The 25,286-nt window shown below is 37.8% G+C and overlaps 5 protein-coding genes and 1 pseudogene across 6 annotated transcripts; 1 reads left to right on the top strand and 5 right to left on the bottom strand.

Moving 5' to 3' along the window:
- Positions 1-251: 251 nt before the first annotated feature.
- LOC106304069 (extra-large guanine nucleotide-binding protein 2-like) lies at positions 252-4,164 on the bottom strand. Its single transcript, XM_013740449.1, has 7 exons — positions 2,889-4,164; positions 2,661-2,798; positions 2,478-2,582; positions 2,144-2,305; positions 1,705-2,073; positions 1,467-1,630; positions 252-1,002 (listed from the first exon to the last, which is right to left on the bottom strand). The coding sequence occupies exons 1-7, from the start codon at positions 3,828-3,830 to the stop codon at positions 420-422; spliced, it is 2,463 nt and encodes an 820-aa protein (XP_013595903.1). The 5' UTR covers positions 3,831-4,164; the 3' UTR covers positions 252-419.
- A 1,023-nt stretch (positions 4,165-5,187) lies between these two features.
- Positions 5,188-7,014, bottom strand: LOC106304072 (protein will die slowly-like). Its single transcript, XM_013740452.1, has one exon. The coding sequence runs from the start codon at positions 6,768-6,770 to the stop codon at positions 5,343-5,345; it is 1,428 nt and encodes a 475-aa protein (XP_013595906.1). The 5' UTR covers positions 6,771-7,014; the 3' UTR covers positions 5,188-5,342.
- Positions 7,015-8,628: 1,614 nt separating this feature from the next.
- Positions 8,629-12,255, bottom strand: LOC106304074 (UPF0496 protein At4g34320). Of its 2 annotated transcripts, none has more exons than XM_013740454.1 (3): positions 12,182-12,255; positions 9,898-10,383; positions 8,629-9,510 (listed from the first exon to the last, which is right to left on the bottom strand). In XM_013740454.1, the coding sequence occupies exons 2-3, from the start codon at positions 10,352-10,354 to the stop codon at positions 8,831-8,833; spliced, it is 1,137 nt and encodes a 378-aa protein (XP_013595908.1). In that variant the 5' UTR covers positions 10,355-10,383; positions 12,182-12,255; the 3' UTR covers positions 8,629-8,830. The 2 variants fall into 2 exon arrangements, with proteins under 2 accessions (XP_013595908.1, XP_013595909.1); XM_013740455.1 differs by lacking the exon at positions 12,182-12,255 and adding an exon at positions 10,530-10,670.
- Positions 12,256-15,135: 2,880 nt separating this feature from the next.
- On the bottom strand, positions 15,136-16,370 carry LOC106304078 (upstream activation factor subunit UAF30-like). Its single transcript, XM_013740461.1, has 2 exons — positions 16,003-16,370; positions 15,136-15,527 (listed from the first exon to the last, which is right to left on the bottom strand). The coding sequence occupies exons 1-2, from the start codon at positions 16,303-16,305 to the stop codon at positions 15,411-15,413; spliced, it is 420 nt and encodes a 139-aa protein (XP_013595915.1). The 5' UTR covers positions 16,306-16,370; the 3' UTR covers positions 15,136-15,410.
- Positions 16,371-16,450: 80 nt separating this feature from the next.
- On the top strand, positions 16,451-17,238 carry LOC106304079 (thioredoxin domain-containing protein 9 homolog). The gene is made up of 3 exons (XM_013740462.1): positions 16,451-16,618; positions 16,734-16,892; positions 16,977-17,238. Exons 1-3 carry the CDS (start codon positions 16,598-16,600, stop codon positions 17,154-17,156), a joined length of 360 nt encoding a protein of 119 aa, XP_013595916.1. The 5' UTR covers positions 16,451-16,597; the 3' UTR covers positions 17,157-17,238.
- A 417-nt stretch (positions 17,239-17,655) lies between these two features.
- Positions 17,656-19,618, bottom strand: LOC106304071 (annotated as a pseudogene).
- Between the last annotated feature and the right edge of the window lie 5,668 nt (positions 19,619-25,286).

The raw sequence follows: 25,286 nt of genomic DNA, 5'->3' as shown, positions 1-25,286 counted from the left end.
AATATAGAGGTGTACATTGGAGATGCTCAGCTAATACATTATATATTATGTTCTTATCTCAAAATATTGATCAGCAAGTTGGAGACATGATTGAATATATGTGTAATGTTCACATTGATGTTTAAAGACTGAATCTTCAAAAGCTCTGTTTACATGCTCTATTTTTTTTTTCTTAAAACAAAACAGTTACAGCCATTGTAAAAATGATTTTTTTATTTGCATTAATTTGAGTCATTTGACATTCATTCAAAAAAAGACTAAATCTATAATCACTTTATTTCTCTCAGACAAATCAAATCACATGTATGTTTCTTCTCCTACTCGTGAAGATTAACTATTGTGCACACACACACACACATCATACAAACATATTACATACAAGAATTAATAAAGAAATTTTTTAAAAAAATTTGGAAGAATCAAGAGGATAAGCTGGCCTCGAAGCTAGTAGTGGAGGTCTCTTGGAAAATGGATCCTTCTTCAACATGCCACTTGAGAATCTCTCTCGCATACCTCAATGCATTGTCCACAGAATCACTCTCCAAGCTCACTTGAGAAACAAACAGCTTCGGTTTAAAGCTCCTTCTACGCATCGAAAGCGAGTCATACAGTCTCTTGAACTGAAACCCTATGTAGTGGAAAGCACGCTGAGCCATCGGAGGGTTGTGTCTACTGGTCTGGTTCTGGCTGATCAACGGGTTGAAGTCTTCGAACCACTCGCATGTTCTTAGAGGAACCTCCTCGATTTTGTCTTCTAAGAGATCAAATTTGGTCAGAAGCAGGAGGAACCTTTTGTTAGCTAGGCTCGGGTGAGTCACCATGCTCTCAAAGAGCTGCTTGTTTGCAATCATCTTGTTCACAAGAACACCGTCAGAGTCTTCTACGTATTCTCCATAATCTGTTAGTGAGACACAGAATATCACCAAGTCAGCGTCTTCAAACATTTCCAGCCATTTCCAGTTTTCTCCAAGGCTTCTGTGATTTAACCGGATGAGTTGGTACCTAAAACAGAGGGATAGAGGGTAAATACCAACGGTTTCTCGTATGCTGGGATTTTGAACCGAACCGAACCCGCCAAACCAAAATTTACGGTTAGTTCGGGTAGGAATTTGGTTTGATTCGGTAGCTTTTTTAAAAAAAATCGGTTTTCGGTTCGGAAATCTGTTACTTTGGTTTTCTTTAAAAAAAACAGCCAAAACATACCGAAAACTAGAACCAAACTTACCAAATTTCAAACCAAACTAACCGAAATTAACCGAACTCATCTGAAATTTTAACAGAACGAAGCCAAATATAGCTGAAATCAAAAACTTCGGTAGGATTTTCAAAAACCGAACTAACCGAATACCAAATCGAACTTTATTTTAGGTTAATTCGGTAAGATTTGTGTTGAACTGAACTACCCGAACTATCCAAACCAGCAGGCCTAGTCAAAACTCAACGCAAGGAAAAGGAATAGAACTAACTTCATCTTTGGATCGTGGTGATAATAATCCTCAAGAGAGCCTTCTTGAGTGGTTAATGGGAATGAGAAGTCCACACAAGAAAGTCCTTCCGTAGACGACAGTCCTTCAGCTTTCAATATATCCATATCAGAAGGATCGTATTCTGATCTCGAGATCTCAAGAATCTGTTCAGTAGAAACAAGGTTAGTCCTCTTTAAAGTTTAGGTTACAGAACAAGAAAATGCAAAAAAAATCTTACTCGTCCAAGAAAATAAACAGCGTTTCTAGGAAGTGTATGGCGAAGTCTCTTGTATGTAGCTTGAATGGATGGTACTCTCCATAGATCTGCAACGGTTTGTGCATTCTCACGGCTTGATGCTGGAAAGATCTTGAGGTTTCCTTCTTCCTTTTCTTTCAGAAGCCAATCTGAAAAATGCTTAAGCCTCGGACTCATTGAGCTAACTGTTTCAGAACTGGTCTCGCCTTCCGTATTGGCCTGGTTAGTGTTCATCTCTTCTTCGTGTGCCTCAAGGACCGTTGCGAGATAATCGTAGAGGTTTGTTTGGATTATGAACTTGATTCTCTCGCGCTCGTCTTTAGTAAATGAGACTTCGTACAGAGACCTTGCCTGAAATTAAAAGAAGTCAATACCAAGATTCTCTACTAGAATGTGAAACATTCGAGTATAAATAGCTCACTTGTTTGTAAATGGTAGTGGCGCCACATTTCTCGTTACCAATCAGAAGAAGCCTGTTAAGCATTTTCGGGTTATATGATGTGGGTTCATCACTTGGTTCTACTGCAGATGAAGTTTGAGGAATTGGTAGAGAGAGCACCGCACAAGCAAGCCTAGCTCTTTTCTGTGAAAAACATCAAATAGTTGTTTATGTTATGAATAAAGCAAAGAAACTTAAAAGAACTTAACGAATTGAGTCAAATACCCGTTTAGCTGATTATGTGAATGAATCATTTTCAATCCCTTAGACCCGTATTTATATTAACCTCAAAGCCCATGTGCTCTAGAAATCATACCTTACTCCAGATGTTCCCCATGATACGGTTCTGACCTTCTTCTTGGTAAGTTCCATCTGCGTCGACCCAAAAATGAGGCTTTCCTTCGCATTGCACCCCCACCATCTACATCAAAGCAAAGAGGCACTCAGTAACAAATGATGAATTAGAAGGAGAGCAATAACACTAGCTCTTAAGGTATACCTTGAGCATCATGAGCTCTGTCTTGGTTATTTCCCGGCTATTAATAAAAATCTCAGTGTCACCATTGCTTGCTTTCTCCATGATGGCACCTCCAATGTTCATGTTATGACTTATTATCTGACAAGGCTTCTCTCCTACCTGTAATAGATACATAGAAAACCTCTGATTCAGCTGAGTATTCAAATATATAAACCCTGAGGATGAATACAAATATACAAGAAGTTCTACCTTTCCCCAATAGCCAGCAAGCTTATCATACCAATAGTCTCCAGGTTTAAGCTTCTTAGGTGGATTTGGACAAGTCTGCAACCTGTCAAGCTCTTCCTCACTCAAAGGCCTTCCATTGACAGAGATAAGCCGCGCATACAACTGATTCGCCTTGCAAGTAACCTCATCATGCATAGCTCTCTGAAGCTCTGAATCAGTGAGCACCCGCTTCAGCATTCTCGAACACTTTCCGAGGCTCTTTCTATTGGACTCAGAGACTCTGTGACCAATGCAAGTCACACACTTTCTCCCTTCAGGCATCGCACCCATTGCTCTCCTCACACAGTTTGAACAGTACTTGGCGTCGCAGACGATGCAGAGTTCCTTCTCAGTGAACCTGTTCCCCATCAGGCATCGGTAACACGACCCTCTCTTGCCTTTCCTCTCAGCTCTAGGCTGCGCTGCAGCTACACTCTCCTCATCGGTCATGTAAGAGCTTTCGTCACATTCACTAACGAATCTCACACGGTTTGCATTCACTTCACTGGTACAATCATCTAATGCATCCTCTATTACTTCACCAGATAAATCAACTGAGCTATTAGTTTCTTCTTCTAGATCCAACCTCTCTGATGGTGATGATGATGATGAGGAGCCAGAAACCACATGATGCGGCCTCAAAACAACACTAGGACTAGCTTCAGGTGGCTTCTTGGTAACTGTAACGAGTGGCTGGACCACAGGGTAAGAGAGACCACTAGACAAGTTAGAGGAAGAAACGGGATGAGCTGTAGGAATCTCATCGACTTCGAGAGGGTTAGCTCGTGGCACATTAGCGATACTAGGGCCTGTGTACTCGTCGGCGAATGAGATATCAGTCTGGAAACTATAACTAAACTCATCTTCATCATCATTAGGGATTGGTAATGGTAAAGGTGAGAACTTGCTTAGAATAGTAGCCATCTTCTTTCCAAAATTAGCACAAGAAACCCCTAATTCCTAAACTTTCCTAAACCGGAAACTATTGAATTCACAGAGAGATTAAGATGAAAGATGCGAATCGCGTGAGGAGAGATATCGAATTGATTACATAAAAGCTCCTTTAGCTAAAGGAAATGGACAAAGTTTGAATTTTTATGCAAAGAGGATGAGATTTTCCGGGAAAGTGGCGACGGGAGAAAAGGGAGTTGCAGGAGTGAACAAAAAGAAGAAAGACAGATGGTTGGATCGTCTTCTCTCTCTCTCAGTAGTAGACGACAAAAGATGAAGACTTTTCTCTGCACCAAAAGAAAATGGATATTGAATGTTATTTTTCCGGGAAAATTCTCGTCGTCAACGCGGGTTGGGAGTTGAAAGGGTCAAAGAGAGGGCAAGTTTCGTTAAACCGTATTCATTTCTAATAACCATCTCGAATAACCGGAATTACGCGGTTCTTAGGAAACCGGATCTTTATACATGTGAATGATTCGGCTGTGGAATTGTGTTTCGGTTTAGTGATTGATTGATTGACTGATTACGAAGTTATTAGTTTCATAATTATGAATTAGGTTTGTTTTCCATTAATTGTTGTAGTTTGATTTCTTAGCCATGATATAAACTTTATGTGATTAATATTTTGTGTATATATCAAATGATTATGTCTAAATGGTAATTGCAAATTCACTGATTAATAAAGTTCCAACGACTTTCGGTGGATATAATTTGGTGGTGATAGCTGCCTAGCTGGTTACATGTTAATTTAAAAATATTCAGATTTGTTAAAAAGGTTTAGTGAAAAAAAAATTGATGTTTAAATTTTAACATGTTAGCGAGACATTAATATCTTTACAAGAACCCACTTTGCACAACAAAACTTCAAACGGATTATCACGAACACACATGCATATACCAAATGATGCCATGAACTTAGTTTGCTTTGTGTCTTGGTGACAAAGAAAGCACAAAAAGAAAAGAAAGATGAAAGAAAGATTTTCTAACAGCCTCTTACAACATGTTTAAGTTGTCAAGACCTGGTTGCCAAAACAAAAAAAAAAGAACATATAGCTTCTCAAGAAACAATATTCTTAGAAAGATAAACCCTAACGAAAATAAAACCACGTCTCACAAAAATATCAAACTATAAAGTTGCAACCACGATACAGAAAACAAAGACAACACACATGTTTCATTCAATATTTTTAATATATTTTACAAATTTGGGGAAAAGGTAAATAGTATAAAAATTTCATTTGTAAACATTTTCATTTGGAGCAAAAAAAAAAAAAAAAGGGAAGTAAAACTCATTACGTGAAAACCATCAACCAGACTTTGACTCCCCCTAACTAGCTGACTTAGCCCAAACGACTTCTTCGTTAACTACGTCATGATATTGAAACTCACTTCTTCCACTCTTTCCCGGTCGTGACGATGGTCATCGTGACTGATAGTGATACACATCTTCGTAAATAATCACACTATACTCCAATACACTCCTTTTTATTTTCCCAAATCACATGAACTCCACGCGCTTGCTGATGGCTCGTCCACTTCCCTCCACGTCCCCATCCTATCCGACACGCGCCAAACTTTCACCGACTTGTCCAAACTTCCACTATATATAATCCACTTCCTGTCTCCCTCAGTATCCGCAGATGCTTTTGCTCCTTTACGGTAAGCTTGTTCCTCCTCCACGGCTAGGCACTTAACCGGTCCCATGTGCCCCGTCAAAACAGACACACATTGATGAGACCCATCAGACGGGTCCCGCGTCCAGACACATATGTTCTTGTCAGCAGCCCCACTCAATAACAAGTTCCCCGCTACTGTTAGACATAACACGGCGGACTTGTGCCCTTTGAGTATTCCACCGATGAATATACCTTTCGAACGTTCCCAATAGTTCACCAAACCGTCCGAGGAACCGGAATATATCATAGAAGACTTCGGTATCACAGCCAATGCGGTTACCGCGTTTTCTTGCTTGAGCAAAACTTGTTCCAACTCATGCTTAGTTCCTTTGCCTTGCATATCACGTTTCCACACTTTAACCGTACCATCCGCAGATCCCGTGAACACCAAGTCATCAAAACCGAACATCACCGAGTTTATCGCGTCATCATGCGCTTGTATCGATTCCAAACATTTTGAGTCCGAGATTCTCCACACTTTGATCGTCCTATCCCAAGAACTCGAGTACAACAAACCAACCTCCACGTCCATGCTAAGACTCGACACAGCGTCCTTATGCTTCTTTTTCTTGGAGTTTTTATTACGACGTGCCTCCATGATATTCTTAGGGTTCACGGTGGTCTTGACCATCGATTTAAACGTTGGCAACGTTCCAACCCGTTTGTGTTTACCCGGTTTTCTTGTAGAAACTTTCCAAATCCGGATCTTACCATCTTGGTGGCCGGTAAAGACCCGGTCTCCACATATCACAATAGCCTTAATGAGCCCACTTCTTGATTTAAACCCGGCGTAGTCTTTCAAATTCTTCCAAACCCTAACGTTCTTAGAGTCCGAGCCCGTGTAGAGAAGGTCACCAGAAGCGGCTAGCGAGTATATATACCCTTCTTCACGTACAATAGAGCCAATGAGACCAATGGTCTCTAAAGAATTGTCTTCATTAAAATCCGCAGGCCAAGGTGGCGACACACGGGCCCAAGGAGACATTACGCAAGGAGAGCCTTCTCCGCTGTTCGGACCGATGCTCATGATCGATGATGAGACGCTGCTAAACCGCTGGTGAGTTAGGTTGGTGTCACTATTAATGCTGGGATCTTCAGGAGGGCATATTCCGTCGTGGTCAGCTTTCAATGACCTCGGTTTGCGACCATTGTCGCAAAGATCGTAGGGATGGTGATTAATGGTATATGGATCGGCTTGGAGATCAACGACCATGGTACCACCCGTTTCGTTCCTCATCTCTTTCTTTCAAATCTTTGTCGCAAAAGTAAAATTTATGTTTTGATTTAAAAAAGAAAGAAAAGGTTATAGAATAATGATAAAATCTCTTCCAACTTTTATTTTTGTTTATAGGGAGGTTTTTTTTAGAGTTTTGTGGTTGCTATGAATAAGAAAGTTGAGGGATAATTTGTGTGTTTATGTTTGTAGATTTTGGTTGGCAAAGATGGATAGATATTTTGACGAGAAATTGAAGGGTCTAGAGCATCTTGAGGGATTGTTTAATTAAATGAACTTATTAATGCACACTTATATACACAAACGAAATATCAAAAGACTAGTGATCATTATGTGATATGTGGAGGGGTGCTTCACACGTGGTTGTTACTAGAGGAAGCTTCTATGATTTTTTCGTGAGTATATCTAAATACACGTACATTGAATGAACACATTCTTTGTTAAAATGTATTTGAGGTTGTAGTCTTGTAGATACATTGGAATATTAGGCACGCAAGCCTAAGATAGTTAAATCTCCTGATTCTCCTCCATAGCTCATTTCACATAGCTTTACTGCCTAAAAATATCTTTTGTTTTGTTAAAAGATATTTAAACGAATGTACCATATTGTCAAAGCATTTGTTGTCCTTGTCCCACAAGGCCATAACACTTTATATGTCCATAAAAAATATCAAAATTTTGTTCAAACATATATTTATATCAAAAGACTATTATAAACCCACTTGATAATATTAGGCAAATGAGTTTAGGCATGTTTCCACTATTGTTAATTGTTAACTATTTATGCTTATCTATATTCGATTGGCTTTCTACTTACCAAATATATCTCTTGTTCTTCATACATATTTGTATCTTATGTTTAACATCTTAATTATGTCTTCAAACTTAACGTAAACAAGTTTTTTTGTGAGTTGGTACCATTATACATACATCATTTGAATCTCATGGTGTTCAAAACTTTGATAAACCTGTTTTTTCATATAAGTTATTATCAAAGACTGGAAACTAGAATCTCTATTAGACCTCTTTTAATCCCATATATATCCAACAGTTGTATTAAAACTTGAGCCAAACGTTTCTTAACCACTAATAAATAACTCTCTTCACTTGCAAGTTTACATCTCAAAGGCATCATCAAGAGGCAAATACAAGAGATCTATGTATTTAGTTTAGTACAAGGAAAAATAAGCCATAACTAGATTTGTATAAAAACTATAAGAACATAAAATGATTAATCAGATATATAGGCAAACTTTTTCTGCTATGAGATCATTTGGACAAAACACAGGATTTGAGTTGAGCTTCATTTCAGTTGCATTCCCACAATGAGGAGTGCTTGGACACCACTTGACGACCATCTTGTTGTCTTCTATGTATGACTCAATAAGGAAGCGATCAAATTTCTTAGCTATCTATACTCAGTTACCCGTGCTACCAGAAGCGATTCCCGTGATGAAAAGGCGTCTTTGAATAAGACTGATCCACTAAACAAGAGTTCTCAGATCCTGAGAGAGATACAGAACCCTAGTTTCAAACAGAGAAAAACAGAGCAATGTCTCGTTTGCTCCTACCATGGATTCTGAAAGAGATGATTTTTTCAGTGAAGTTCAGAATGAAGCGAAGAAGAAAACACCTGTTGCTCTGTCTAAGCTAAGACTAAGACCAGAGATTACGTTTCTTGGAGAAAATTGGATCTAAGATATTAGTTAGACTGTTCCAGAGTTAAAGGCCTATCTCGTTAAATTAAAGTCTAGTTCTCTGGTGAACTGAATAAATAACTCTACTATTAGTATCTAGTTGTATTCTTTAGTATGTTTTGCTCACTCTGATATTATAAACTCCTACTAATAGTCCAAACGTTAAAAAAAAATACTTATATTTCATTGTTTTCAATCATCAAAGAATACAGAAATGCAGCAGTTTAGTTATTAAACATTGAGAATAAACTCAAGAAAGAATCTGTACTATTCTTTATAGAGAGTTTTCAAACATTTTATTATTTGCAGCACAAAGCTGAAGAATAAGAAGTGATTGTTCCTTTTGTGTTTGCTTGTGTGTGTTTTTCAGGTGCTGCTACTACCATGGTTGGGATGCTTAATGATCCTCTGCAGTATCACAGTCCTTGCCCTTCTTATATCTCTGCTACACAAATCAGCTTGAACCCCCAACTCCTCTACACACTTCTTAAACACCTCCAGCTTCTTCTTAATCTCAGCAATCCCAATCCTCACTGCTTCATGCTCCACCGCGAACTCCGCACACATCACCATCCCCTTGATCTCAATCTCCAGCCGTTCAATCAGAATCCTGATGTTATCCAAATCCTTAACCGCGACAAATGTCCCTGCCTGCATGGAACTGATCACTTCTTTCTGTCCTTTGAGTGCATTCTCATAGTTCTTCCAAAGAGAATCAACCCATTTCCCCATTGATCCCAGCGGTATAGCTGTAGCTGCAGCCAGAGCCGCAGCCACGGGAGGAGCCGCCATGGCCGCAGCCACGACTGAGCAAATGAGTACAGTGGCGAATGTAGCCACGAAGATGATGCTGGAGAGTTTTCTCCATGTGTGGATGGACTTGAGTTTCTTGTCAAGCTTGTTCTTGCGATGCTGTAGCTTCTCAAGCATCAGCATCTGGTGCTTGTAAACAGATTGGAACATCTTGAAGAAGTCTTCGTCGAAAGGTGACTCTGCCTCTTTGAAACTCTTTAGCTCTTCAAGTGTCTTCTCGTATCCATTCCCACCTGCCAACCAACAAATTAAAAGATAAGTTATTACCACAACTAAAATCAATGTTCCAAATGTGTAATGAAAACTAGAATAATAGGACAAAGGACAATCAAATACTCTCTGCTTTATAATCAGAGAGATATTTTAGAAACAAAAAAAAACATTTCATAAAAATATTTTTTATGAAATGTTCATAAAAATTGAAACTTTTCAAAAATGAATTTCTTAAATAATTATTGGTTTAAATTTACTGAATTGGTAATTAAACAAATAATACGTTTATAGTAACTATGTGCAAAATATTTTTTTAATAGTACTTTATAATTTAATTAGATTTTAGTTTATTTTTATAAATCCATTAAAGATCCTAAGAAAATGAATTAAAAAATTGTTTAACGAACCTTCAACGAGGCTCTCGTCTTCAAACTGCTGAAGAGCAACAAGAATCAAAAGCTGACTATCACGTGCCTTTCTCAAACCTTTCTCCAAAGCAGCACAGAAGTCAAGAGTCTTCAAGCTATTCTCAAAGTAGTCCTCAACGAGTTCAAACAATTCATTATTCTTCCATATATCTTTCTTACAATCCAGTATCACTTTCACAACTTCTTGATTCATCTCAAGCAAACACTCGGTCACTTCTTTGAGGGAATCGAACGAGAGCGCTCGAACCTCAACACCCGTAGCTAGCGTGCTTATCACGTGACTGGTCCGTGCCTGCATACACGTGTCGAAAGACTGTAGCTCCGTGTCTGCTTTACAAGCAGCCTCGTATGATCTCAGCTCCGTTGTGTAGTGCATGCTCGTCGTTGTGGTCTTAGACGATGTCTCATGTGACTTCTTGCTTGTTTGGTTTCCCATCTTCTTCTTCCTGGAACTCAAATAATTATCTGAAAATATGAATAAAGAAGTTCTTTAACATGGAGATGAGCGTACAAAGATTGAAGAATCTGTAAACTGAAACAAAAGGTTAGGTTTTAAAGGGAGATTGAAAGAAGTTTTGTAAGAGAAATGATTAGTGAGAAAGAGGATAAACTTGGTCGGGCTTATCAGGAAAGAACAACAGCAGAGAGAATTTTCCGGGAAAAATGGAGAAAATAATTAAGAAAGAAGAAAGAAGAAGCTTGAAGAGTGTAAGAATGAGAATCGTTAAAGGAAATGAAAAATAGCTTGCACGCATGATGATGATGAGTATTAGGGCATTGTATAACGCGGGAAGCAAACGTTTACTCTCTCTCTCTACTTAGCAGCCTTTTTGCCTACGCAATCATTCTTTTGCTTTTACATGTAATGTAAATATCACGCAATTTCTATTATACCACGTGTAAATCATGTACGGTGTATTATCTGATGGTTGACAAAAGGTTACGTACTGATTTAGTTGTTCATGCTTTGGTCACAAACAGATATGTGATGCATCATTAACTCATTATCTTGTTAGTTTTAACTAATATAATAATGCATATAGAGTTTAACTATAATTGTTCTTCCGATAGGAAGATCTGGATTATGATGATTAAACTATATATGGCCCTACGGGAACTGTTATGGGCATTATTAAGCACGTACACGTTAAGTCTTGCATTTAATTTTGTGTTGACTTGATTTATATGATGGGTGTAATCTACTGTAATAGATATTTTATTTCAATGCAGCCAGGGCATGTAGATGTAGCCGCCACATACTTGTTTGTCTCTCGCTAGATATGTGTATACTAATAAATATTATATTTCAATGTACAGTATACACTCCTCTACTAAATCCTAAACAATTTAAATATTAAATGAAAGAATGGTGCTTCAAATTTTCAAATCATAGTCCATGGTCATGCTTAAGTAAAGATGCATGTAATGGCTAATGGGTTGAGTATCAATGATAAAGCCAACAAATCAAGCACACAAGATAAAAAAATGCTTGTTTGAAGAAACTATCGGCCAATAACTTTCTATACTACTTTATTTGCATTCAAATGATTTTCACTTCTTTTTTTGGTTATGTTCTTTTGTTAGCAATATAGCAATTGATAAAATAACTGCACATGGTTAATGGTAGCTGATATCGTTTCCGGAAGATTGTCCAACGAGGCTTCCACAATTTTTGTTTTATTTTTTATTTTTGGATAAAATTTTCACTTTTCTACAAATTTTTTTTTTTTAAAACCTATAAATTGAAATGTAGATTCGTATCTTCTTATTCCCCGATATTATTGGAAAAATTTATAATGAAAACTACACAAGCAATGCTGCCTGAATGTTGTAACCACAGCTGAAATATCCTTTAACTAATTGTGTCACATGATTTTGTGAAATTTAAAAAGCATTACAACCTGTATGTTGCTAAGTTTTCTAGTTAGAGTAACTGAGTAAGGACTAAAATATGGTAGAATGAAACATTAATCATCTATAACTTTTCTACAATCATAGCATTTGAAAATAATGACATAAACATGTCGCTCAAATAAAAATTTATCTATCTACTATTATGCAAAAACAATATATAAAATAGAATTTTTCATACTCAATTCGTCTATATCTCATTCATCTTAATTTTTCCATTAAAACTTTTTCATCTTAACCAATTTAACTTCAGAAAGGACTGAATGACTATGTACTACTCCTACGGTAATTGGTGATGAATTGATGATGTAATGATTGAAAGAGATTAACACATTAGCTAAGCATTAATTACCTTAATTAATCAATGGTGTTGCAGCAGAAACTAAACCTTGGAGCTCTCTTTTTTCTATCTCTTTCCGCCCAAAGCGTCTTAAAAACAACAAATTTGTTTCCTCACCAGCTTCCCTTTTTATACTTGACGATACCAGCTTGGTGAACAAGTCATCAGACAGCTACCTCTCTCGGACATTTTACCAAAATACCATTATAACACTTTTACTATATTTTATTTTATAAAATGAGTTCATCTAGTAAACTTTCTTTTACCATTTTTGGCAGTAAAAGCTAAGTTATACTCTCTCTATTTCAAAAAGATCTATATTTAAAAAACAATTGTTTCGAAAAGATATATGTTTTATATTTTCAATGCATAAATTAATTGTAAACTGTAAACTTCAAAAAACATTATAGTGTTTATAAAAATTTTATTGGTTAAATTTGTGAAAAATAGTTGATAATGGAAAAATAATACATTCTTAACCAAAATCTAATATGTTTTTTTTATAAGTGTGAAAAACCTAAAACTATATTTTTTTTCTTAAAAAATGTAATGTGAAAGTTATACCTTCTTAGTAACTTTAGAAAAGATAAATTTTATTTATTACTTTTAAGTACACTTCCAACATCCTCATGTCGGTGATTAAAAAAAAACAATTACGTCAAAGATAACATAATGGTAAATTGGTAATTAGTAATACCAGAAAATTCGGATGGTCTTGTTAGGAGGGAGAGAAGGAAGGAAACCAAAAGAACACACCGATACGCTACGTTACGTGCTTTTGTACGCGCTGCCTTGCTTCCACAAGTTACGTGATTAATTCTTTCTTTGGTTCTGTAAAAATATTTTTTTGTCAGTAATTTTTTTCTCAAAGCAAATTTGATTTTTTGTTCGTTATTTGTATTGGTTGATCATAACTTCATATTGATTTAACTGGTAAATGCCAGTTTCTTTTTCTCCAAAACAATTTCAGTGAAGAAAAGGTGCGTTGAGCGTTCTTATTTCTCTTTTATATAACCTTCGTTATTCGTTATGATGTTTATTGAAATATTGCTAACTTGCTTTTAGCTTTGATCTATTTTAAATTTTAGTCACCGAGTTGCGTTACATGAAATTTTCTAATGGATGAATCCGTGATTCCGTGTAAACTAGCTAGATCTTCTACCACACAATCTAATAATCAGAAAAATTCCATAATGTCCGGATGATGTAGTCCAAGTGGCAGGACGGACCTGTAGTGGCAACCACCATCCGGGTTCGATTCCCTCTCCATGCGGAAACTACCATGCCTCTTCTGGACACCAAAGCGGTACTGGGTTCGATCCAGCCCAGGTAAAACCCTCCCGGGTGAAGTTGACCGCTGTCTGACCGGACCCAGGGGAATGACCCGCGAAGCGGGGAACCCCTGAATTATCAAAAAAAGAAAAAAAAAATTCCATAATGTACATTTCTTTTTCTACCACTACACACATTTTAATGGCAAAAACATTAAGAATGACCCTGAAAAACAGGACTAGCATGGAATTAATTTCATACATTTCAGTTGATATTGAATTAGATATATCTGATAAATGTAATGAAAAGACAACATCGCACCATGGCCACCTTTTCTTGTGCGATATACACCTTTATTCATATTTATTCCCACTAGCACAGAATTGTGAAAATAAATTTGGAATACAAATATAAAACAGTGAGTAGAAAAGGAAACCTACTAGTGTTTTGTTATGTACACAGAATCAATTAAAAACTATAGTGAGAACTGACAACAAAGTTGTACATCAATTAGCACAAACCACCTTCATTCATTTTTGGTTTAATTAAATCATGTATCCCAGTTTCTGGTTTAACATTGGATCTTGAGCGCTGTAAGCTGAGTGTCATTAATAGCACGGAGTCATGTAATTGTTGTGATGTAAAGAGACCCATAAGTCTAGTCAACAACCTAACAGAAACTAAAGTCAATCTCTAACAAGACACCAAAACACCAAAACACCAAATTTGGTGTAATTTCATCTTCAACAAAACACTAAATTTAACAGCATCTTACCAAATTTGGTGTAACACTATTCATCACATCAAATATTTAAATACATATTTTGTTATGTTTTATTTAATAATATAGTTCAATTACTATCAAATTTGTAGTTAAACATAAATATATTGTATCATTTATATTTTAAATTTATTTTCACATAATTAAAATATTAAATCTTTTATTTTTATTTTTATTTTTATTTTCAAAATAAATTATTAAATGACCATTATTATTTATCACTTAAAAATAATAATAATCTAAATAATAATCTAAATGTGATAAAATAATTATTTATCAATCACAAACAATAAAATTTAAAAAATTTAAATATCAAATAATAGTATATAATATTATTTTTGGTGTAAAATTTAGTGTAATTGTTAAAGATGACCAAAATTTTTTGATACCAAAACACCAAACTTAGTGTAATTTCCACACCAAATTTGGTGGCATTGTTGGAGATGCTCTAAGGACTTGTGCAATCCCTTTCTTGTGGAGCTGGCAAAGCAAGTCATTGAGCTCCTCTAGTCTTGGTGAGCCACTTGTAAGCTCCCCTATCTATCACAATTATTCCCTATCTGTCACAGTTTCCTCATGTATGTAGTTTGTTTAGATACCGAAACTGGGAGATGGCAGCAGAGGACAGTGAGCTGAGGTTGATTGAGAGGACCGGTTGTTGGCAGGGAAGAGACGACGATTACAAGATTTGGAGACGAAGCAATTTTATTTTCCTTGCGAAATGATCTCACGTTTTTAGAATTAATATGAATATTAGATATTACCATACTTTGTTGGACAGTACTTCATGAACTTGTGTCTTTCGAAGTTTTAAACTCTACGCTTGTTAACAAGAATGACCATGCCTCAATGTATTTTTATACCGCAAAAACAACCGCAATAAAATACACTTTCTAAAGAAACACACGAGAGAAACGATGTAAAGAACACAACTGACAGATTCATAAAAGAGTTGTTCATGTCCTAAAAAAAAAAGATGAAGCATATTTGTAACCGCAAATGGGAAGCAAGGAGACACATAACCGACTATAGATATCCTCCAAAGGTTTAACTACTAAACTTGGTTGAATAAAACTTCTTAAAACCCCTAACATTTTACTAATATGTAATCTGCCTTGATAGCTCACCAAAAGATACGCAAATGATTGATTGTCTTTTTTTTTCCAGCCAAATTTCATTTCATTTCATTCAGAGAAAGTGAGGGCCGATGAGCTTTGCAATCTCCAAGAAGCCGACACGGTCTTTGCCATCAAATATCTTCTTCAGCTTCTCGTCGCAGATTATAACCTTCTTGTTTTGTGGATCCTGTAGAAAGAACAACATTTACTCACTTTTAAGTCACCACCAAAGGTTATAACACAAAGTAAGATAGAATATGAATAGACTTGTTGTCATTATTTTGAAAAGTTATCACTACTAAAACCCAAAACAACGAACATGAGCATGAGCAAAACGTGAAAAAATCTACATTTGTTTCTACTAGACAGAACTCAAAATAATCATTAGACAGGTCAAGTAAGGTGATTCAAAACCAAACATGACAACTAACTAAGGAATCAAAAAGGGATTTAATTAATAATACATATCTTATCCCCAATAAACAATTGAGGTCACTAGTCAACTGTATCATCACAACATAGAGGACAACACAGAGCCTAGTCAACATAAGCTGTTAGAAGGTTTTTTACTAAGCTCCAAAAAGGTTTCAAACCTCATCCAAATTATTAAAAGCTGTCTCTTTTGAAATCAATAAGCAATTAGAAAGAGAGAGAGTATTTACTTGAAGGTCGTGTTCCTTGATGTAAGCCCAAATACGCTTGAGGGCCTGTGTGCGAGGTATCACCGACTCGCCTACAACGTCCTGCATCTCGGGGGTCACCGGGCGAGGCTTCATGATGCCACGTGGCTCCCTCGTCTTGGTGGTTGAAGACGGCTCCGAGGACGCCGCCGCTGTCGCGGAGGTCACGGCTCGCACCATACGCAGGTTAGCCGGATGAGGAGAAATACGGAGAGACGGCGAGCTTCGGAACGGCGCCGTATCGACGCGGAGAGAGGTAGAGAAGGTAGCAGAAGAAAGAGCCATTGTCGTCTTGGGTGTTGTGTGTGTGTGTGGTGGAGTTGGAAGACGAGAGAGGTTTTTGCGTTATCTCTTCTTCCTGTTTTTATATTTAAACCGGTTAATCGAACCGAATTTAATGATACCGGTTATCAGCGGATTTAAATGATTTCTGCATACCGGTCTTCTTTAAACGGTGTCGTGTTGAAGAACCCTCAGAACTCTGTTTTTGTTCATCTCCTCCGTCCCCTCCTAGAACTGAATCTCTCTTTTCAAATTCAATAAAAAAAAACGAGGATACGTCTATCAGATATTCACAATGGATAATCCGACTCAAGAGGTACTATCTTGCATCTACACAATGTTATGTTAGGACAGTAGCTTAGTTTTTTTTTTTTTTATGTTAGGACAGTAGCTTAGTTAATATATAAAAATAAACTTTTTTTTTTCTGCAGGTGATGGATAAGCCAGCACATATATTGGCGAAGCAGCACATTGAGACGCGTTTTGTGAAGATCCAAGCTGAGAAGAGTCCGTTCTTGGCTGAGAAGCTCAAGATTGTGGTTCTTCCCACTCTCGCACTCATTAAGAACACTAAAGTTGATGATTATGTGGTATAATCACACACAACACAACTCCAACTTTTGTTTTTTTTTTGTCTTTTAGGATATGATTGGTTTTCAATGTTATTTTGGTAGGTTGGGTTTAATGAGCTGGGAGGGAGAGACGATTTCAGCACGGAGGATCTAGAAGAGAGATTAGCTAGAGCTCAAGTTATCCATTACGAGGGTGAATCATCATCTCATAAGGTAAAGTCTATGACACAAGCCAGGAGGAGTGTAAGGCAGAGTGCTAATTCAGATTCTGACTCTGAATGAATCCCAAGTTTTAACAATATATATAAAGGAGGAAACATAAAATGTAAGTGAGCTTGTTGTTGAGTTTTTATTGAACTAATTAAGTTAGTCATATGTAATATTCAAAGCTATTCATTAGTCTTTTTCATGATCTAATATGGATTTTTTAACCTTTTAACATTATTTATTATTTTATCAAAAATTATGAAAATTTTCAAGTATCTGCATACTGATGATTCTAATTATATTTATCACCTATGTCATACAATAATTAAATTATGTGTATATATATTGAATTTTAAGAACTTTTCCTAAACGTAAAATTGTGGAATTTTAGATTTTTGATGATTATTTAAAATAAAGTCTTGTATTTTTGCCCTATGTCTATGTGTATATTTGATTTAAAAAAAAAAAAAAACTTGTTTGCATAAAAGCACACGAAGTATTTAAACTTATTCGTTCACGAGAAGAAACATCACCTCATTAAAATTAGTAAAGAAAAAACTTATAGAGAGTCGGACATACTCTCGAATCATATATCGATCTCAACTGGATATTTGTTTAGACATTCTTCCCAAGGATTATTAGCAGAAGCCTTAACGTTACGAAGAGCCACCCAAACACAACTATTGCATTTAAACCCTGACCCCAACGCTATCTGCCAAGTCCTATCTCCTTTCTTCATCCTTCCTTTAGCTTCCGTGTAAGCCAACTCGTACCAAATAGAACTCGATGATGTATTACCAAACCTATGTAACGTCATTCTTGATGCTTCCACATGTAACGGAGAGAGATGAAGATTCTTCTCAAGCTCATCTATAAGCGCTCTACCACCCGCATGGATACAGAAATGCTCGAACGCAGGCTTGAAATCCGGCATGTAATGCTTGATCTTGGGGTTGAAAAACTTCTTTCTAAGGAACGTTACAAAGAAGAGAAGCTTCTCGCTTATGGGAAGAACCAGTGGACCTAACGTTGCGATATTTATCTCTTTAGGGTTCTTGCAGCTACCATGGGTAGATCCTTTGACAAGGTGACTCCAACTAAACCATCTTCATCTTCTTCTTGAGTCGCGCATCCATAAGATCGGTCATCTGACCCGGTATGGACCCTCACCGTGTGGACAAACTTGTATTTAGCGCGTTTCCGGTCTTTAGAGATGTTAGAAAGTAAAACCGCAGCCCCACCTACCCGGAACAAACAGTTTGTAACCAACATTGATTTGTTGTTACCAACGTACAAGTTCTGAGTGATGTTCTCGGTGCTGACGACAAGAGCATAAGTGTTTCTATGAACTTGTAACAAACTCTTAGTGACATCTATGGCGATGACGCCAGCACTACATCACATCCCACCAAGATTAAAGCTCTTTATATTTTCCCTAAGTTTATACTTGTTCACTATGATAGTTGCTAACGAAGGAGTTGGATTAAAAGTGCTAGAGTTCACCACCAAGATACCTATATCACTAGGGCTAACCCCAGTGTTGCGGAAAAGAGTATCGACCGCTCCTAATATAACTTCTTTAGTCTCTTTACGTGACCCAACCATCGTTTGTTCTATCGGCAAGCAATGAAGGCCTTCCGGTACGTAGGTCTCTTGGCCTAGACCGGAACGTTCTAGAATCTTGGTCACAAAGTCCATCAAGTATTCGTTCTCGTCTGACTTCCCCCATTTGCCTGATTCACGTACAACTCTTACGTGGTGCATGATCTTCTTGACGCTGGCTTTGAGATGAGACGGTGGGAGGTAGCAGCTGAAGTCAACTAGGTAAACGGGTTTGGGTCGGTTCATAATGTAAAGCGTCCACCCGAGAATCAGAGAGATGGAGAATATGGTTAGGGACGTGAAATTTTTCTGTAGGTAAAGGTGAAAGCTGTGGAGATCTTGAGTGGAAAGACGAGAAGCTCGCATGGCTATAGCAACCAACAATGGGAGGAAACGTAGCTTCAAGCGATGGGTCATGAGGTAGTTGAAAAACATTTTTACGTTATTCAGTGGGGAATACTTTTTTTTTTTTTGAATTGAATGTTAAATTTAATTCAAAAGAAAAAACCTTGTTACAACTATGCGTGTCCTTTTTTTAATTTCCTATACACATTTGGGAATTAAACAAAAAGAAACTCTTTCTTCAACTTCTTCTAACTCCTCCACCATTTTCAAACCTTCTCAATTCTACCTAGTTCTCACTCCTATTAGGTAGCCAGCTCTCACTCCTACTGGTTAGCCAGCTCTCACTCCTACTGGGTAGCTAAACTCTCACTGCAGTCCTATCTTGTAGAAAACCAAAATTGCATCCCATTTCCAATTACTTTATCTCCCTTTCTCTGTATCAATGTGAGCTTGTTCCTCGTATTTTTATCAAGCAATTTGATCAAAAGTTCTGCTGGCGGACTAGCCTCCCCATGCCTTCGTCTATTACGCTTGGGGAATACTTTTTAGTGATATGTTTCCCCTGTTTTGTTTTTAAACTCTTAGTGTGGTATTTGTTCGTTCTGGCTCGTATTACATTTATAGAGGTTTTGATTGAGTATGATAGAGGGGGTAAGAAGAAGAGAGATAGCTAGAGAGACAGCTCTCATGCAATGAATGTAATAAATAAGCAAGCACGTGAAAGTTTTTACTCCGAATAGCGACATTTCCAAGTTTTATTTTAACGCTTCAAATGTAACTCGGATGTTTTTCAGGTTCAGCGTTTCCTCATTTGGTAAGTATGAGTTATTTAGCTACACACTGAATATTAACTTTCACGTTTAACGAGGATAAGAGAAAAATAAATATCAAGAGGTGCATTTATCTTGAAGGTTGTAGGCCATATGCATTGTTGGGGATCATCTACGAGTCATAAAGTCAGTGGCAAAATATGGAGTTAGATGAAACACTCAAATACTAACCCAATGTTATCTCATGTTAATGTACACAAACCGGCGATGCAGTCTCCTAGCTGGGTACCAACGTCTTAGTTAGGTGCTTTCCTCGTCTAGTTAGGATTGTCGATGCACATATATTTTTTTTAATAGAACAAATATGAATGGAGACACTACGCCGTTTGTATTGTCAGTTCACTACCAAAAATTAAAAAAAAATGATGAAACGTGTTCGATTGACAACAGATATACACATGCATGCGCGAAGATGGTGTTAGCCAACCCTATCCGATAAGTTGGATAATCCGTATGATCATATCAACCATGGGGATGTCAATATATAGTAGCTAGCTCAACTCGATCAGCCGCTAGTGGTTTAATGACTGGATTTGGCTCCATTGTGCCCCTATTTCGATTTTCGTTGGGAGAAATGTTTTACGCCATGTTATTGGTATTAGCGCCGGCTGGTCTCGGACCTAGGTGGATTATTTGAGCTGAAGGCTATACACCTCATGGTTAAAAAAAACTAGATCAACCCAAATCATTTATTATATGAGCTTATATATACTTTACCTTCGTTCAACTATGATTAGTCAATGTATATGCAATAAATTTTCATATCACATCATACTTTCGATATTTTACATATCCTGACTATGTCAAATTTTGGAGTGTATATGCAAAGATATTTGCATGGAAAAAAATCACAGTTTAATATGTTACATCTTCATTATTAAAATCTTTTAAAAAAGAATCTTATATCCTGTAGAAAATGTATTTTCTCAAATTTTTAGAAAATGAATGGTTACACAACACTCAGGTAGTAAAAGCTTGTAAATAAACAACTACCTATTTAAGGTCTTTGACTTCTCGCTATATGTCATTTTCTCCCTTTTATCGAGGGGTTTCTTTCCTGTTTGGGCTCTGAGTACTCTGCTGTAGAAAGTTTTATTTCAAATTCTTTCTGCTTCCAGTAATATCCACCAGACAAAAGGAAGTCTTGAAGAACAACCCACCGGGTTCTCCCCTGACCTGGGTCGGTGGGCCGCTTCCGACGAGTTTTTTTCACCAGAATTAAAGATGGATCTTCCCATGGATGCTCTGTACGGTGAGAAGTGTAGGATTTACTCCTCTGGTAGAGTTACCGGCGGTGGCTGTTTCTAAACTCATCAGGTTGATAGTTTTACCCAGTGGTTACTGGACTTAGATCTAAAACTCTGCTTCAGAAGATAAGATAATCCCTTGCTCAGTAAACCTCAATTCTTCTCAAGAACCTTTCCTGCTACTGAAAAAACGTCTGGAACCTTGCGGCTGAAGTCTACTGCTACAGATTTCACCTCGTTACACTAAACTCAAACAGGACGAGATGCAGCGCCGCCTTTCCTCCTCTGAGAAAGGCAAGGCCATCGCTCTTGAGCATGTACCGGCTCCGAGAAAGGCGAGAATCAGAGCATCTGCGCCGGACCTCAACTCCCTTAAGGAAAAGCATTCTCTCACGCTTATCGGTAGGGTAACCAACCCCTCGGTTCAGAAAGTGTGGTCTCTTATCCCCTTCTTCAGTGACCATTGGAAGACTGATATTCCTCCTGTTGGTGCTGACCTTGGGTTGGGAATGTTTCAGTTCCAGTTTGAATTGGAGTCTGATTTACTCACAGTGCTGGAGAAGTAACCTTACCACTATGCTAAGTGGATGATTATCCTCCAACGATGGGAATCCACGATCTCTCCGGACTTCCCATCAATGATTCCTTTCTGGATAAAAGTCCAAGGATTACCTATCCACCTAGGATCAGAAGAGACAATCCGCAGTATTGGCGAAGATCTTGGCACTTGGGAGGCAACAAATATCACCTCTAACCCAACCCGAGTAAGAGTGCATGTTAATGGGAAGGTAGTACCGAGTAGGGGAATCTGCCAAGGAGACCCCCTTTCTCCCAACATATTCATAATGTGTAGTGAGGTTCTCTCGGGATTATGTAACCAAGTACAAGAGGATGGTTCTCTGCAAGGGATAAGAGTGGCAAGAGGCTGCCCTCGGATTAATCATCTCCTCTTTGCTGATGATACTATGTTCTTCCTTGAAACCACTCAAGGGAACTGCAGCGCACTTACTGACATTCTTACCAAGTGCGAGAGCGCGTCTGGCCAAACTATTAGCAAGAAAAAATTGGTCATCACAATTTCCTGACGTACCCCGGCAGCGATTAAAGAAATGGTCAAGGAAAAATTGCAAATCCAAAAAGAGGAGGGAACTAGAAAATATCTTGGCTTACCGGAGCAATTTGGTAGGAGGAAACGCGATATTTTTTCCTCCATTGTGGACAGGATAAAACAAAAGGCTCGGGGATGGTCCAACAAGTTTCTCTCCTCAGCGGGTAAGATGGTGATGCTGCAAAGTGTGCTTTCAGCAGCCCCCTCCTACTCCATGTCTCACTTCGCTCTTCCTGTGTCTTTATGCAAGAGAATCCAGTCCACGGTGATGAGATTCTGGTGGGATAATAATGAATATACCAGGAAAATGGCGTGGGTTTCATGGTCTTTTATGGCCAAACCAAAAGCACTTGGTGGGCTTGGTTTCCGGGATTTCCAAGTGTATAATGCTGCCCTCCTTGCTAAGTTGAGCTGGAGACTAGTTCAACATTATGACTGCCTTATGGGACAAGTTCTTATGGGGAAATACTGCACTGAAAACAATGTCCTAACGGCCACAAGAACTTCTAACATGTCTCATGGGTGGCGGAGGGTTCTTGTCGGACGGGATCTTCTGCTTAAAAATTCGGGCTGGGTGGTTGGAAATGGTCAAGATATCAAGGTCTGGGATGACCCTTGGCTGAGCTTATCCAAACAGGGACGCCCAATGGGACCACCTCAGGAGAGCACTGTTGAGTTAAGGGTTTCGGACCTCATGATTCCGGGGACCTGCGAATGGGATGCGACAAAAATCCAACTATGGCTGCCTATGTATGAAGAGACTATTCGGTGTATCAAGCCTAGCCCCTCTGGGGCTCTAGATAGGGTTATTTGGCTGGGTTCTAAATCAGGAGATTATTCGGTGAAGTCTGGATATTATAGTGCTGTGGACGATGGTGACTTTACTCCTGCGGGTCCAGTCATCGCTGCTGTAAACTGGAAGAATATGTGTGGCAACTGGCCTGTGCACCAAAGGTGAAGATGTTGGCGTGGAAGCTACTCAAGGGCGCTCTGCCTGTGGGAGAAAGACTGGTGGAAAGGCATGTCCCAATTGATCCAGCCTGTAAGCGATGTGGTGAAGCTGAATCTATTACTTATATGTTCTTCCAATCTGACTTTGCAAGGAAAGTGTGGCTTAATGCGCCTTTCTCAACGGCCCCAGATTTCAGTGGATTACTAGATTTAGCGTGGATGTGGACGGATCTTTGTTCCATTACTTGCTTACCCCTTCGGGAATCTCTACTGGGTCACTTGCTCCTTGGATCTTATGGAGTATTTGGAACGAGCGCAATAAGTACGTTTTTGAAGGTACCTCAGCCTCTGCAGAAGATACGCTATCAAAAGCGATTGGATTAGCCAGAGAATGGATTAGTGAACCTAACCTGAAGCCAACGCCGAGAGGGTTGGTTGAACCAATCCACCATCCCCCACCTCCTAACACGGTCACGATTCGATCTGATGCTACGTGGAAGGGTCAAGGAACAGAGCGGGTGTGGGATGTTTCCTTATATCCCCGTCAGGAACTAGATCCATTAGCTCCTGCATTCCTTTTGTAGCTTCGACGATCATGGCAGAGGGTTTGGCTCTACTTGAAGCAGTGAAGATGGGCATTTGCGACAACTTGAAGGCGATACGTTTTGAATCTGATTCCTTGCAGCTGATTAAAGCGGTTAACTCAGGGGACTGCATACCTGAACTCTATGGAGTGGTGTCGGATATCCTCTCCCTTATCTCTGTGTTTGATTTTGTTTCTTTCACTTGGATTCCTCGTGAGTTTAATATCCAAGCAGACAAACTTGCTAACGCTGCTTTGGCTGTAACCGATTCGGTGGTGGTTGTAGGAGTGTTTAATCCTCCCAACTAACTGTGCTCTTTTAATTAATATAAGTGTGTTTCAAAAAAAAAACTACCTATCTTTTGCCGCATGTCCGTAAAACAAGCATCTTCTTGTTTCAGAATTCAGAAAAACCTAAGACATTGTCAGGTAACAATAGTTTTATCCTTTAACAGTTTGTCTTTTTTACTGTTACTTTTTTTTGTTGTAGTGAAATCTCATAACTTTAGAACAATCTATCAGTTTTGGTATATTTTTATAAATAGAGAAACAAAAGAATTCAAGGAAAGGGGTTTTCTCAAAGAATAGCAAAGATTACCATATGGGCGCAGGACACTTGTATTCAGATAATTTGCACTCCCAATTTAAAGCGGAAGGATGGTGCGCACAGATCTCAACGTAGAAAAACATGGTTGGGCATAACAACTTTTACTTGTTGTTTCACCACTAAAGAAATTAAACCGTAGAATTTATGTTTGATAAAGAATTGGGAGTTGAGAGTGCGACGTGTGAGAGCATCATTATCGTTTAGGAATCCACTGGAATTTTAATCTGTAATTTTTTAGACTCTTCCCTTTTTATGTCTTGATTTTTATTATTTTTATTTTTAAATTACTGAACTTAGTAAGAACTCTTCAATGATGATTGATAGCCTGTGACAAAAAGCAAGTCAAGGTTAAAAGCTATTTGAGAATTATGGATGTTTGTGTATCCTAAATCCGAATCAATTTTATCTATAAAAACTACCCCATATCTGGAGTTCCACCTAGTTTTCCATAACGTAACAGTTGATAGAGTTAATGCACTCATTTCAGAATAGTTGAAAATTCGATGATAGCTAATTGAATGTTTGGAGTAGACTTAATTAGAGCGTAGTTGGGAACATTCACTAGGATTAGCTATTTTCTGTGCCACTCCTTAAATCAATGTATTTAGGCAATCTAAACAGACGTCTACACTCTACATAGATAGTTAGATACATCTTAATTATGTTTAAGTACTTAAATTTAGCCAACAAATCCTCAAAATGGGATCTTTGTTTTGTGGTTATGTAAAGCGCTCAACAAAAGCAAGGTTTTTATGTCATAATTTGTTTAATGTCCACTAGAGAACATTATATTAACCTAAAATATAAGAAATGTGTATTCTTTCCTTAAATAAAAGCTACAGAATTACCTAATATGATTTACATATATATGACAATTAATGATTATGAATAATAAAGATTTGATAACAATTTTTGCATCCTTCTTCATTTTT

This window comes from Brassica oleracea, chromosome C7, assembly GCF_000695525.1.
Source record: "Brassica oleracea var. oleracea cultivar TO1000 chromosome C7, BOL, whole genome shotgun sequence".
NCBI classification, from domain to species: Eukaryota; Viridiplantae; Streptophyta; class Magnoliopsida; order Brassicales; family Brassicaceae; genus Brassica; species Brassica oleracea.
This window is presented reverse-complemented; position numbering and strand designations above follow the sequence as displayed.